Source organism: Peromyscus leucopus, chromosome 8b (assembly GCF_004664715.2).
Source record: "Peromyscus leucopus breed LL Stock chromosome 8b, UCI_PerLeu_2.1, whole genome shotgun sequence".
Classification (NCBI taxonomy): Eukaryota; Metazoa; Chordata; class Mammalia; order Rodentia; family Cricetidae; genus Peromyscus; species Peromyscus leucopus.
In genome coordinates, this window is record NC_051086.1 from 45,169,874 (window position 1) to 45,185,606 (window position 15,733).

A 15,733-nucleotide genomic window follows, 5' to 3' on the forward strand; every position below is an offset into this window, starting at 1 on the left:
TGTTCCAAACCTGCTACATAGTATACAGTTTTCTGCCTTGTTTATTATCTTTATTTATGGTGTGTGTGTGTGTGTGTGTGTGTGTGTGTGTGTGTGTGTGTGTGTGTGTTTGTTTTTCAGGTTAATCTAAACGGGACTCCTGGGTTCTACATGTCTTCCTGCTTCAGCCTCTGAAGGACTATAGATTACAGCTAGCCTTCTGTTCTTTATAACTGAACTTTTCTTTTTTAAAAGAGAAAAATATAAGCTGGGTGTAGTGGTGCAAAAAACAACCCTCAGGGAGGCTGGAGAGATGGCTCAGAGGTTAAGAGCACCGACTGCTCTTCCAGAGGTCCTGAGTTCAATTCCCAGCAACCACATGGTGGCTCACAACCATCTGTAATGAGATCTGGCGCCCTCTTCTGTATACAGTTCCAAGATAGGGAAGGCTACATACAAAGACCTTGTCTCAAAAGACAACCCCCCACACACACACACACAAAAGGAGAGTGAGAACAAGCATGCTTTCATGTTATCTTTAAGATAATTAATCCTTTAAAATGATTATGTGCAATATTTGCTTCAAAATAGTCCAGTATGGCGTTGGCGGCAGGAGATGGTGATGGGGGAGGTGAGAATGAAATCACAACAGCTGGCCATTCGCTGCATTAAGGATACATGGAAAGAATGTTCTGTGAGGGTTCTACTTTGTGTGAGCCAGGGTCTCTACATAGTGCTGGCTGTCCTGGGACTCACATAAATCCTCCTGCCTCTGTCTCCAAGTGCTGGGATTAAAGGCATGAGTGACCACACCCAGGGGTTTTCTACTTTTAAGGAGTGCCATCCCACCTGACTCCTGTAAGCTTCCTAAATATATTATTCTTACATCTTTATACCTTGCTCATTTTGGGGAATAATCATGTCTCCTATAAATCTCTTTTTTGTAGCTGAGCATTGGTTTCCACGTGATTGGTTTATCCATCCTCTATGTATATTCAAAGTATTTGCTAGAATCTTGTTTTATTGATACTCATTCTTGTTCTCAGCATTCAGAAGAATTATTTCCTTTGTGCTATTTAAATATAACATCAATTGATGTTTAGTGTGCTGCTTTGAATTAAAACCCTTGCTTCCCTTTTTGAAAAGCTTTAGACAGAATGTTGGTAACAAGCACCACTAGTCATCAACCCTGAAGCCTTGCTCTCATGAGGCAAGTGCATCCCTACTGCACTGGACTCACAGCCTGGATTTTGTTGTTGTTGTTGTTACTGTTATTGAACTTTTTGAGACAGGGTCTCATTATGTAGCCAAAACTATCCCTAAGCTTCATATCTTCTTGTCCCTGCCTTCTGAGTAGCTGGAAATATAGCATTGTACCACCTGTCCAGCCTGGGAAAGAATTCTGAAAGAATAATCAAGCCTCTGCAAATACTACCCAACTACTTTTGAATATACATTAATATACATACTGTACTAAGTGCCCAGACAGTGAACATCCTGAAAGTAATATACAGAGAAAAAAATACCCATTTCCACTTTCCAGAGAATAAGGGCAAATGATATTTGATTTGAGAAATGAATCGCCTAACTTGTAGACATATTAAAATTACCTTACTAATATGTAGACATATTAAAATTACCTTACTGGGGCCAAATTTACATATGTTTGGTAAAAACAAAACAAAATTCTACCTTCCCCGGGATTTATCCACAAGATGTTCTGGAGAGACTCTAGAACCTGGTCTTGGATGCAGGACAGTCTGAGACTGGGACTCTGGGCTGTAGCGACTCGATGTTTTAGCTCTTACAGGTGTGGAGGCCAGAGCAGATGGTGAAGTTTGGAATGTTGAAGTAGGAGGCTGCGAGGAAACTTGATTTCTAGCAAAATCTTGTGTGATAATTTGCTGTGGATGAGAAGAGGAGTAAGTGGTGAAGGTTGTTAGATACCTACCCAAGAGTGGTGTGAACTGAACTTTTTGTTTTGTCTTCTTTTTTTTTTGAGACAGTTTCATTCTGAGCACAAAAGGGCCTTGAGTCCGACTCGTAGTGCCCCATGCTAATTAACCTGAATATCTTTGCTATGATTTTATTTAAAAAAAAAAAAAAAACCTGCTTTCTGCATGATTAAAAAATAATACTAGAAGCAGGAAAAGGCTTACACAGATGTGATCAGCAAGTGTGATCAGCCGATGGGTCCTGGGCACCTGCCCCATTCCTTCGGCCTGAGAGGATGAGGGCAGTGGTGGCTGCTGCTGTGGAGATGGGGACTCCTGCTGTGAGCGGTAGTGATGCAGCGGTCCTTCATACTGCCGGGTGGGCTCGTCTGATAGAGAGCAGGTAGATACATTACACCAGGAATGCCTCTGCCCCGACTCAGTGTAAAGTATTAATAACTCAGAAGAACATAAGAAAAGGATGTGATATGCACCTCTACACCTAACTTTTGTTTTTATATCTTAAAGCAAAAAATATCCATGATGTAGAGTAAAATATGAGTGTAGAGGTAGGCAAAGCACCGGTGGTGGTGGTGGTGGTGGCAGCAATTGGGAGGCAGAGCCAGGCAGATCTGTGAGTTCGAGGCCAGCCTGGTCTATAAAGTGAGTTCCTGAACAGCCAGGGCTATTACACAGAGTAACCCTGTCTTGAAATACCCCCACTCCCAAAAAAGTGGACAAAACCATCAGCCATTTTTCTGTGTGTGTGTCTGTGCACGCGCACACATTAGAGTAATTGTGTGCATGTTTGTGTAAATGTGCAGGCCAGAGGCTAATGTCAAGTGTCTTTCCTCTATTGCCCTCTACCTTGATTTTTAGTTTCTGAGACAAGGCTGTCAGTGAACATGAAGCGCATGGAATCAGCAAGATTGCCTAGCCAGTGAGCTTCAGGATCCATCATCTGTGCCCCCTGCACCTCTTCCTCCAGGCTGGGGTTACAGGACTCACTGCTAGGCCCAGTTTTTTCATGAGGTTCTTCTCGGTATCCAAACTCAGGTCCTCAAGCTTGTGTAGCAGTTACTTTACCTACAGACACCTCCTCAGCCCCAGTGCATCTGTTTTCCACTCAACTGTACACAAGAGTACCCAATAATAGTATAAAAATGAAAGTTGTTAGTACAGCTCTAAAGGTTTCTAAAGCAGACTAACCAGCAACAAGTGTTCTTACCACGGCCTAGACAGTAATTAGAAGCAAATGTTAATGCAAATACGAGACATGGAAATGGCAAAACAGACATACTTTCTGCTTGTTTAGCCATCTCTGGCTGATAGGCCTGTGGCTTGTCCTGGGTAGGTGCAGGAGAGCTGGCAGGACTTATCACCTCAATAGCATCACTAGGTGCTTCATACCTGTGAGAAGACACTTTAAGAAAAGAACCTCATTTTAAAATAAATCCATGGAAAGGTTCAAAAGTCCACATTCTTCAAAGCTATTTGCATATTTTAGTTGTTTTATTCTGCTAAAGAATGTCCAGTAGCATTCTATACTAGGAATAAAACTTAATCAAACCCAACAGACTATTAAAGGTGCCTCTGTGCTCCTAATCTCAATAGGTTGTAGGTTCTTTAAGCATGAGATGAAGCAGAATTAAGATTTGTCCCCTGGAACCTTGAAAAGAAACCACAGGCTAACATTCATCAAAGGAGATTAATGAGTAAGTGAGGGGTAGATCTTAACCATTAATTGATCCCAATAATTCCATTTTGGTGGGACAATCTGATCTTAACAAACAGGCCATAAAGCTGCTTCACTGCCCCAAGACTAAGTTACTGCTTAGAAAATGCTATCATGAGTTTCTCAGACAACTCAAGCATTACACTGGGGAAGTGAACAGGAGTGGTAGGAAATCTGTGAAGGAAATTACTTCAAAGAGAGGGAGAGTATCAACCAATTCTGGAGGATGCCCACACAGACCCCTCTAAGATACATACAGCTCTCAAGAAAATTTATGGGTTCTGTAGATCATGTAGATGTAGATCTAGATGCAGATCATGGGTAGCATTCTAGAAACCTGCCATGCTTTAGAGTTGGGATTTGGGGAGAGTCAGGTAGAACTTGGTAAGAAACTTCTGTTAGAGGCCATCTCCAGTCTGTACCAGACCCTGAGTCAGGGTTACGACCTTGGCTGAACACAGGCATACGTGAACTACTTGGCCACTGCGTAATGCTCTTACTATTCAAATGGACATCTCTACATACCTCCCACCTGTCATGGAAATCAATGCTTAGGAGCTAAAATAAACCACTATGTTGTAACTTTCTGACTTGAAAGTTTTGTATTTACTGTTACTCATCAATGCTTATGAACCAACATCTTTTTTTTTTTTTTTTTTTTTTTTTTTTGGTTTTTCAAGACAGGGTTTCTCTGTGTAGCTTTGCGCCTTTCCTGGAGCTCACTTGGTAGCCCAGGCTGGCCTCGAACTCACAAAGATCCGCCTGCCTCTGCCTCCCGAATGAACCAACATCTTAAACGACAAGAACTGACAGTATTCTGCAAACTATATTCATGTTGCTCTTGAAGATTAGGGTGCAAGGTGAAGGCTGAGGGGGCTCTCAGAGTCACACTGAAAAGGACACTGAGTAGTTGTTAGGAGCCTATGTATCATGCTGGATATTGCCAGTGATAGAAAAGATAACTCCACTCAAAAGTAGGAACATGAGGATCTAAGAGTGAGCTTTCTATTTTCAGACTGCTGAGAAACGAAATCCCAAAGCACAGTTTGGTATGTGCACGGACTGCAACAGACTCAATCCCTGACTCCCCACCAAGATGCCCTGCATTCTTGCTCTCCCTGAGCTAGCAGATTTTGAATGTTGAAAATCTATGTTGTAAACTTCCTTAACTCCAGGTTAAAGGGTGTATTTCTTCTATAGCTTATTCCCAATGCCAATTCTCTATGAAAATTTTGCCAACAACTTGTAATTACCTAAGTGACTACTTGGCAATAAAAACCGAACTCTATTCCAGTACTACTGAATTTCCTTAATGGACATACTAAAAAAATGACTACATGATTAAACTGCTTCCAGTCATCACAACTGCTAATTTAAGCATGCTTGTCTTTCTCTAAAGTTCCATATAGAATATATTTAGGTCATAGCTAAGAAACAAATTAAATTATAGTCATTCATTTATATATTGACTTCTGTGTCTGGAAAGCCATTACCCCTGCACACACGGGAAGGTCAGTTGATGGTATGGTTAGTTCTCTCCTTCTATGGGGTTCAGAGCATCAGATTTAGTGGTAAGTACCTTTACCTGCGGAGTCATCTCATCACCCCTAAGAAAGTTTAAAAAGCATTTTTGTGTATTATTTTGATACTTACTTGCAGAACAAACATCACAGTAACTAGCCAGACTGAATCAAAATCCAATTCTCAAGAAAGACACAAAGTGAATACCAGTCACTAATAGGCTCACTTCAAAAACAAAAACAAAAACAAAACCACTGCTTTAAAAAAAGGACACAGGAGGCTTTGGGAGATTAGTGAATTTAGCAAACAATTTCTCAGAGAATACACTATGGGAGCACAGATCTTGAAGATATTCCCATTTCAGATGCCTAAATACCGTCAGAAGCTCTATTTTCCATCTAGCCACTTCTAATTCTATGGTTTTTTTTTTCCTAGATAATATATTGATGGGCTTATACTTATAGGACATGGGAATACGTAAGTCATAAGAATATTAGAAGATACATTTTTGCACCCACAATACTTTCTCTCCTATTCCTGTCAAGCATTAGGATTGTTTCATACCAGGCCGTGCTTTACCTAAAGAATAAAGTCACTCTTTACTCAGATACCACATTGTGAAACTCAGATTGAGATACATACAGCTACTAGAAGAGTCTGAACTTTGAGAGCCACGGTCCCTCGCATCCTTGTCCGAGGCAATTTGCCGGGTGATGATCACGTCTATGAAGTTAGCTGCAGTAATGGTAGTCTTCCCTCGGGTCCTTAGCTCTTCCTCATATCTGGATTTTGGAGGAGGCCCCTTATCTTTCCCAGCCTCAGAATACACTACTGAGGCATGAGGCTGGGGCTTGCCACTCGGAAGGGCTGAAGAAGTGCACACACACTGAACAGATCTCTTCTCCACCTCCAGGTTTTTCTGCTCTAGCTGCTGCTGTTCACTAACTGCTGCTGACCTGCTTCTCAAATTTTCTTCTAACCTGGCAGCTTCATGCTTACTCTCTTTTGTTTTGGAAACATCCATCTGGGGTGCAGAAGCTGCAGCGTCCACAAGAGCAGCCAGGGCATCCGCAGCAGTGTTGTAGCGGGAGGCTGGCAGGCCTTGGCTTATGGAAGGGCCCCCAGCAGGCAGTGGCCTGTAAACAAAAGAAAATAAAGGTACTTAAGGAAAGAGTATTTGTTGGGGGTGGGGTAGGGCTTGTTGGGAAATGAAAGAACAAATTACATTTAAAAAAAAGCAAATAGAAAAGCTTGACTACTTTAGTCAGTAGTTTAAAAACCAATACAGTTCAGCACATAAAGGTACTTGTTGCAAAGGCTCACAACCTGAGTTCAATCTCCAGGACCACATGGTAAAAGATAAAATAGAATTCCCACAAGCTGTTTGTGTGACCTGCGTGTGCACACAGTTATCAAAAAATGTAAATTAAAATTAACACATGCAAAATATGTACTTATTTGGTCAAAATGTTTATGAGAGTACAAAAGACTGACATGATTCGTAGCTGAGCAGTTGGATCCAAAGGTGTGATTACACTGGTTCCATTGGTTCCCTGGAAAACACTGGGTCTCTGTTGCAACATGGTCTCCTGAGTTCTTACTGAAGGGGAAGGGGAGCGAGCATATCCGTGGCTGCCAGGTCGGCCTGGCTGTTCTGAGCCTGAAGAGGTAAAAGAAAGAGGAACACTGATAATCCAAAAGCAGCAGCTACAAAACTAAAGGCAGCAAAGTTGTAGAATTTTGAATTCCTAGTATTACTAAATACAAAACGAGAATAAGAAACTTGATACCATACTTTTTAGAAATGATTTGTAAGTTTCTCAATGAAGATATAATAAAACCCAACAAAAATTAAACACAATCTCAGCTGTCATTTCCACTTTTGTTAGGCATTTCTATCTCGAGTCCAGAAAGGAAAGAAGAGCCAACAACAAAGTGCTACGTATCTCAGACACTAATCCTGCAGACTGCTGCAGATTCTGCTACGGTTAGAACGCTCTCACAGATCAAACAGCTTTCCATCCATCACAAAAAGACACATACAGCGGCTGCATTACAGTGTGGGATTCCTGCACTCAACCCTGGTTCTTCCTGTTTTACCTCTTTGTGTGTACAGACACGCATGCATGCATGTGCAAGGCCAGAGATCAATCCCTGTCATCCCAGGTACTTTCCACCTTGTTTTTTAAGAGATTCTCTCACTGGCTTGAAATCCAAAGACTGGGTAGGCAAGCTGACGAGTGAACAGCAGGGATCCAACTGTGGAAGCCTCTCCACATTGCTATTACAAGTCCATGGCACCACACCTAGTGTTTGTTCCATGGTTTGGGAACCAAACTCAGGCTGCCACACTTGTGTGGCAAGCACTTTACCAACGGAGCCATCTCCCCCACCCCCCTTCTCCTTAACAGTTACGTATGTGCAGCATGCTTCCTTTTGTGAGATGGAATATTCACAGTACCCTCCCCAAAAGTTTGTCTTCTGTAGCTACCCTTCTTCAAGCTTGGAGAGTTTTATTCAGCTTTAACTCTCTCCTAGCAGAGCTGGGAGACTCTAAACTCATTCCCTGATCAATTTCTTCTCTACTTTGCCTGTGCTGTGTCTTCCCTCCACCCATCTGCCTCATTCTTTGCCTGTGTAAGAGCTAGACAGTTTAGCCAGACTTATCCCCACAGCCAGGACCACTTCAGCCAGACTCTGTGACAGTTTCCTCCCTTCTGAATACACTTTGGCATATATCAGTATTTCTACAGGACCGGTTCCTAGAAGTGGAACTGCTAATCAATTAATCTTTATATTTTTCAATGCACAAGAGTGACCCCATTTACATGGCATCTGTCATATATCAGTGTCTATGTTTGTGAAGCTGCTACATGGAAAAGGTCAATTCAGCATCTAATGAGAAAATAGTACTTTGATGTTTTTACCTGTCGCTTTGCAAATCAATGAGATCAACATGTGTTTAAGACCTAGCTTCTACCAAAATTCTGTATCATTTGAATTTGACTTTAATTTTTCATGTTTTATATAATCTACATGAACTCAACATTATGGTATTATCACATAATTTATGCATTACAGGCATTTTTTTAAAGGATCAGACTATTAGTGATTTTTCTAAGTATAAATAATATTTAACTGCATAAATAATATTTATATTAAATATTAAATATTTAACTGTATAAATACTATTTAAATGTATTTCAGGTTTGCAACCACATTGAATGCAAACCACATAAGTCATCAGGAATAATATAACTGGATCAAATGTGATAATTAGCTTCCACCTGCTGACATTCCCAATGATTTCCAAAGGTTTGTCCCTCATTAAAACATGAACTGGACACTCTTGCCATTGTATCTTCATTGCTGTGCCTCCCTGTGCAACCATTACCTCTGCTTTCCTTCTGCCTACACCCACTTTGCCCTTTGGAGGGCATCTAGAGTGAACGACTCTTCTCTAGCACCTATCCACAGAAACCTCTTGACCAGGGTTTCAAATCTTGTAGCTCAGTCTGTGTTCTTGAGTGTCACACATCAGTGTATCTGACTTATGGACCCCGTAAATGGTCTTATTTGATTAAAATAACCAAGAAAGACAAATGTAACAGGGATAAAGAGAGATGGCTCAAATACCTGTAAGATTAAATGAATCCAAAATAAAACTATTTCTTCTCCGACTGTGATCTTGCCATTTGTCATCCTGTCACTCTAAACGCCACTCCCCAACACCCCCCGCCCCCACTTCCTACTCTTCTGTATTATGAGACAGGATCTCGCTATGAATGCCAGGCTGATATCAAGTGTACAGTCCTCCTTCCTCTGCTTAGGTGTGGTAGTTTGAATGAAAATGGCCCCCAAAGACTTAAAGGGAATTAGGAGGTGTGTTTTTGTTTGAGTACTTATGGCCTTGATGGAGGAAGTGTGTCACAAGGGGTGGCTTTGAGGTTTCTTTTCTCTGCCTGCTGCCTACAGATCAGGATGGAGGGCTCTCAGCTCCTCCTCCAGCACATCTGCCTGCATGCTGCCTGCCGTGATGACAATGGACCTGTAAGCCAGCCCCAGTTAAATGGGTTGTTTCCCTTTACAGGAATTGCCTTGGTCCTAGTGTCTCTTCACAGCAATAAAACCTCAACAAAGACACTGGGTTATAGGCATGCGCCATCATGTTGAGCTCAGCTGTATTTTCATTTGCAGCTCAATCTTATTTTTTAGCCTATAAGTTATTGTCAACTCCCTTCATTCTGCTTCTGTGTTACTCTCAGCAGTTTCTTTCTGGCCATTCTCTGTGTCTGGATGTTTGATGGCACCACTGGCTCATTCATGAACTCCTGAGACCATTCATTCAACAGCCCAGGGTTCTAACACACCCCATGCCACTGGTCACATGACTGACCACCTAAAAAGTGCTTCACTCTAAGCACTGTATTCAAGATGCCACATCTCCTTCTAACCATATTTTCTAATTCCCCCTTTAAACTGGAGTTTGGGCTGTTCTTCTGTCTTCAAGAGCCTCAAACCCAGTATTTCCAGGAGCAACTGAAGAACATGTTGCTTGGGCCCAATCAAATTGACACTTTTGTCCTGGAAAGCCCCTTCTGGCTTCTATTTTACATATACTGACTTTCCATCTTATAATTTTTGTTTGCCTGCATAAAATAATTAAGCATAATGCCTCACAGGAAATCACCAGGACCTGTTGCCTACGGAAATAGTCAAGCTTCTCACTGACCAGGTCGTAGGTAGAGATCAGAAGAATTAGCGGACATCCTTTCCCGTTCTCGGTCTCGTTCGCGTTCACGTTCTCGTTCACGTTCACGCTCCCTTTCACGCTCCCGCTCCTTCTCCCTTTCGCGCTCTCGATCCCGCTCAGCACTTGCAGCTGCGGTAAGGTGTGCTGGGTGTCCTGTAAAACATGAATCTGCAACTTCAAGACAGAACTGCCAGCCTAGCATGTTAAATTAAATCTATAAATGACCAACAGACAACAAGCTTCAAATACAGATGTATGGAGTTTATGGTAGAGTCTCAGATAGCAAATGGAACATACTATAAGTGTTTAGGGTATCTGTGGAGTATCTAGTTACAGGTATAGGTTAAATAAAGAGCAGAATGGAAGAAAGATGCTCAGAATTCCTCTGCAAGCTATACCAGAAAAACTAAAGTGTCTTCGTCTTGTTAGAGATGTATATATTTTAAACAATTTTGTCTGAGAAATAGAGGGCATTATTTTAAATATGTATATGCTCTCCCTAGAAGAATCATTGACTTATTTTTCTAGAACCCTTGCTTCCTTTTCATCTAGAACAAGTCAGGTAGGTTAGCTTGGAGCATCTCACCTGGAGACAAAGAGGCAGCATTGTATGGCCTGGGAGGGAAGCTAATCTGTGTACCAGGGATGTAAGTGATTCTGTCCATGGGAGGAGTGCTTGCTCCCCCAGCATGAGGCACTAAAATTGTTGGAGGCATATTGGTCAAGTCAATGATTCCTATCCAAAAGAAAAAACAGTTCATGTTAGGCATTACTGCAAACCGACACCTAACTCCAGAAGCACGCATGGTTTTTCCATTTTGTCTCTTTACAATACAATGATAATTTGCATTCAATGTAAATAAGAATGTTTAAAAAATTATCATTGCTCCTCAGACCTCTTTAAACCTAAAGGAGGCTATGAACGCACTGATCTCTACACAAGTCACCTCAGGTATGGACATATTAAAGAAAACATGACCTTTAAACACTTCTACAATTAGATGACTTAGTTACTTGAATGTTCACTGTAACAGCTCATCTCATAGTATTACTTTACTTGCTTTCAAGGGCAAAAATCTATAGAAACAAGTATGAGCTTTTATGTCTTTCCATCCTCATTTAACAGGTATTTACTAATTACTCACAAATGTGAAAAGAATTGTACATACCTCTTGTAGCTGGATAAGGGAGACCCAGTGGCTGCTCTCGTGGGGACAGTCCTCTGGCGACATCAGGACGCAAACTCACTTGCATCTGTTGTGAGGTAATGTAATCATTTAGGATGGTCTGTCTTGTATTCTCCATTGCATACAGCTGGTACTGACTCGGGTATCCTGGGTTTGGTGAGAGCTGTCTCTGAAACAGGAGAGCAGCAGCTGTTGAGTGAAAGAAAGAAAAAAATGGCACTGAGTGTGTGAGATTCATCTGCTAAACGTTGTCCTCAGGAACAGTGAGGACACCCTGCCCACTGCAGTGCGCCAGCCACTTTCATTGAACTCCAGCATGTACAGGGATTCATTGTAGATCTTGACACATGAGTAATATGAAGTCTAACTTCTTCTTCCTTCTTTTGTTTTGTTTTCTTTGAGACAGGGTCTCACTATGTAGCCCTGGCTGTCCTGGAACTTGCTCTGTCAACCAGGCAGGCCTCAAACTCACAGAGATCCACCTGACTCTGCCTCCCCAGTGTTGGGATTAAAGGTGTGCGCCACCAAGTCCTGTAAGCCTAACTCATTCTAATGCCTGAGATGTAATGGAAAAGGGGAAGGCCAGATTCTGAACATTTCTGAAGTAGTTTTGTTTTCAATCATTATCATGAAACTTTATTATGTCTTCATATAATAGAGTTGTGGTTGAAAATTAAAGTCCTTTTGGACAACACAACAGTAAGAGTGCATACGAAAACAATTTCTAACATAGAAATTTTATTTTTCTAGAGGCAGAATGATTGTATACAACCATTCAGTAATGCATGTGTTTCAAAAAAAAGATGGCAAACTTTTTCTGTAAAGGGTGAGATAAAAATTATTTTAGCTTTTAAGAACTATACAGTATTTCTCACAGCTACTGTTATCATACCATGGAAGAAGCTATGGACAAAACAAACAAATGGCCAGGGCCATGTTCTCAGGACTTTATCTACAGGAACAGGATTTGGCCAAAGAGCTGTTACTGTTTTAATGGCCCCTGCATAAAAGCACGACACAGGATGCAATGAAGTTGTAAGTATGATAACAAGTAGAAGATAAGGTCTCTGTTCTCGAAACCATTTATAGTCTAGCTCAGATTGAATAAAAAGGACAGTGAGATGAAAGCATTACCAAATAAAGGTCTGTGACAGACACTAGACGATCATAAAGTTTGGTCTGAAAGTTAAGGGATACATGTTCTCCCTAAAGAAAGCAAACACCCCTGATATGTTTTCTAGACCATTAATTTAGCTTTCATCCAGAACTGCAGGTCAGTGAAGTGTGGCATTCTCCTAAGCACAGGTGTTCTGCAAATCACAATGGGGTTCTATCCCACTAAGCCCAAAGCAGGGCGAGTTTCAGAAGCTGAAGCGCACTGAATATATTAACCCACATCCTACATGTAGTAGCATGTTTCTACTCATAACTGAGGGGCTACTAGCCCCAGAAAAGATCGAAGTGTACAATTAAAAGTAAAGTTGCTGCTGACTACCTTTTGCATTCACACCATTGCTAAGTCAAAAGCTGAAGTTGGTCTGTAATCTCTGGATCAGGGTTAGGCTCAAGTAACAATCTACCAACAGCAGAATTTTCAGATAAAATATTCCCATAGGTTCTCAGCTATCACAAAATTTAAGTAACTCCTGGGCTTTTTTGCATATAAAATGTTGTTTACTTTGTGTGTACAGAGATTTATGTGCAGGTGTGCATATCTGCCACAATGTGGACCTGGGGGTCAGAAGACAACCTGTGGGAGTTTATTTAACCTTTCACTGTGTTGGGTTCCATAGGTTGGAGGCAAGCTAGTCCCTTTACCACCGTAGAACCCATCTTACTAGCCTGGCTTTTCTGCCTTTTAATATGACAACCTGGCAATAAAAACTACTGTAAGAACCAGGATATCATCCAAGACTAGGCTACCCTGAATTAACAGAAAGACACCCACGTTCTTTTCCCAAGTTCTAGGACTAAAGGTGTGCAACATAATACCCAGCTTTCTATAAGGGTTTTGTCACTTAATTTTCTTTAAACTATAGCTTCATTAAAAAACAACAACAAAAGCTAACAAGCCTGGGAATTTCTTTCATAACAGAGAGGCAATGGCGAGATTTAGTCAGTAGGTTAAGAAAAGGCACTGACCTTCAATCAGGACACTATGGTGTAATTAACATATAGTCATATAGATACAGTATTTCTTTGCTGTAAATTGTCATTAAATAGTGGGCTTACCAGGATCCAAAGTCCTGTGAAAGGTCATGGTTGGATCCAAGTGCGTGGGAAAGGGACCCCGGTAAACCTCTCCTGCAGCGCTACTCCGAAGATGAGGATCAAATGGGCTGTGACTCATGACAGGATCCACCCCGGGCACCGGAGACTTGGCTGCTAGACTTTCTCTTTGGGTTGGGGTCAGAGTTGATTTCCTTTCATGACTGGTAGACTTGCTGGAAGGAACTGTAACAGCAATAACAAAAGTGTCAATGAAACAAAACGTTGGGAAAACAACGTGTGACCCAGCATATAAAGTCCTATCTTTTAATATGTGTAAGGTAAAGAACTAAGAGACTGCTGTGACCTTTTGGAGCACAGCAGCACTTCGAAAGCACCTCACATTAAGATTATGAAGGTCATGGAATTCAATAATGTTCTCTAAATCTCATAAATGACCGTATTTCCTAGGTGATACTAACATCTAAATTCTAAGACAAAACACACCTATTTGGGCCCCACATGTAGCAAATCTCAAATTCCCCCTCCTTGTGTTTCCTAACCTCCCTGCTACCTGTCATCCATAAGTTAGCCTAATTTTGCCTTCAGTTGGCTCTTCAGTGATTCTTTATCTCATAAACATCCAAATGCACACCTCCCCCCGACTTGTTACTGTGATTAGATTGTCTCCTGCACACCTACCACATCCATACACTTTGCACCAACCTCCTTGTGGAGATTTCTATGTATCATAAAGTGTACTACATTAGCCATGTTACTAATTTCTCTTTAAAAAAAAAAAAAAAACAAAAGAAACAAGCAAACCCTCTTTTCCTTTTTAAAAAAAATTATGTGTTGGCATTTTGCCCTGCAGTATGTCTATGCATCACATATATACAGTGTCCTTGGAGGCCAGAAGAGAGTGTCAGATCCTCTCGGATGCACACAGGTGGCTGCGAGGTGCCATGTGGGTGCTGGGAACTGAACCTGAGTCCTCTGGAAGAGTAACCAGTGCTCTTAACAGCAGAACCTTCTCTTCAACCCCACTCAATACCTTTACTCATTTGTCTGCAGAGCTGGAGATTAAACCCCACATACTCATACATTTTGAAGGTAGTAACTCACTGATATTAAATACACAAATGATATTATACAAGTATCATTAGTGCTTCTGATTTATTTGCTTTTTCAAATAGTCTCTCACTTTATAGCCTCAAACTTGCTTCTGCCTCTTCCTTGTCTCCCAAGTGCTAGGGAAGGAATGTAGCTTTGGACCATCACACCCAGCTACCATAAAGCTATTAACTAAAATCCTGCTAGTACAAATGAGGCCATAACCAAGCAAATCTCTGTATCAAAATAAACTCTTGCTGGTTTATCCTGCCTGATTCCAAGTCCTTTTCCCTCTAGCAGGCTCTCCTTCTTCTGCCTGCTGTACCACTCCATCCCAAAACACTCCGCACATCTTTACCATCCAGCCCCAGACCTAACACAGTGGGTCTCAATCTTCCAAATGCTGAGACCCTTTAATACAGTTCCTCATGTTGTGGAGACCCAACCATAAGATTATTTCATTGCTATTTCAGAAGTGTAATTTTGCTACTGTTGTGGATCATAATGTAAATATCTGATATGTGACCTACAAGAGGTCCCAACCCACAGGTTGAGAACCACTGGCCTAACAGGTAAGACTTCAGAATATTCACATTGAGCCCCAGAGAACATTTTTCCACCTTCCCAGTGCTGGAATTATAAGCAGACATCACTGTGCTTAGCGCCCCACCCCCACTGAGCTATCTCCCTGGTCTTACAACCTGCAGATCTTGAGATAATCTAGAGCAAATGACTTGATATTTTCTATTCTTTAGAGGTAAAAAATGTTGCAACAAAAATCATACCGTCAGCAGTTCTGTTCATCATAGGTGAGCCTCTGGATATGGTGCTTTGGTAGCTCACAGGGGTCCTGCGAGCACTGCTGTCATCATAGATGCCTGGGCTCAGCTGTGCTTTGGGAACTTCATGAAATGTAGACCTGAGAACGGAGGGGCCAGAGCTCACCACTGACGTGTGCCGGGGACGCACTGGCTCAGCGGCTTTCACATCCTCATATTTTCCCCGTTCTACTACTTTTATATTCTCTGGTACAATTTCCAGCACTCCACGGGGTAGTTTGCTAGGCCCTGTTATTAAGGACTTCACATTGTGTTTGATAGCCGATTGACCTGAGTTGTTGTCAAATTTGATTGGTGTGCCCTAAGAGGAATGAAACAAACATTACAGGTGGCAGAGTTATCTACATACCGTCCCTTCTCAGGTGTATGGCAATTACACACACTCCTGAATTATTCACTTTAAATTATGTATACAAGACAAACTGATGATGTATACATGAAAGATTTACTGCCAAGAAGTCTGA

General features: G+C 41.5%; 1 protein-coding gene across 22 annotated transcripts in view; it reads right to left on the reverse strand.

The window, feature by feature from the left end:
• Positions 1 to 15,733, reverse strand: part of Ncor1 (nuclear receptor corepressor 1) — a 152,924-nt gene that overhangs the window by 12,096 nt on the left and 125,095 nt on the right. For 20 of the 22 annotated variants that reach the window (XM_037201359.1, XM_028857111.2, XM_028857091.2 and 17 more), the window contains 10 exons: positions 15,216 to 15,570; positions 13,342 to 13,563; positions 11,092 to 11,298; positions 10,509 to 10,658; positions 9,902 to 10,075; positions 6,664 to 6,829; positions 5,812 to 6,305; positions 3,214 to 3,336; positions 2,139 to 2,302; positions 1,672 to 1,883 (listed from right to left, as the gene is read on the reverse strand). In XM_037201359.1, the coding sequence (XP_037057254.1) occupies positions 1,672 to 1,883; positions 2,139 to 2,302; positions 3,214 to 3,336; positions 5,812 to 6,305; positions 6,664 to 6,829; positions 9,902 to 10,075; positions 10,509 to 10,658; positions 11,092 to 11,298; positions 13,342 to 13,563; positions 15,216 to 15,570 (2,267 nt within the window). The remainder of the gene's footprint in view (positions 1 to 1,671; positions 1,884 to 2,138; positions 2,303 to 3,213; positions 3,337 to 5,811; positions 6,306 to 6,663; positions 6,830 to 9,901; positions 10,076 to 10,508; positions 10,659 to 11,091; positions 11,299 to 13,341; positions 13,564 to 15,215; positions 15,571 to 15,733) is intronic. The other 2 variants (XM_028857112.2, XM_028857109.2) reach the window with 1 other exon arrangement.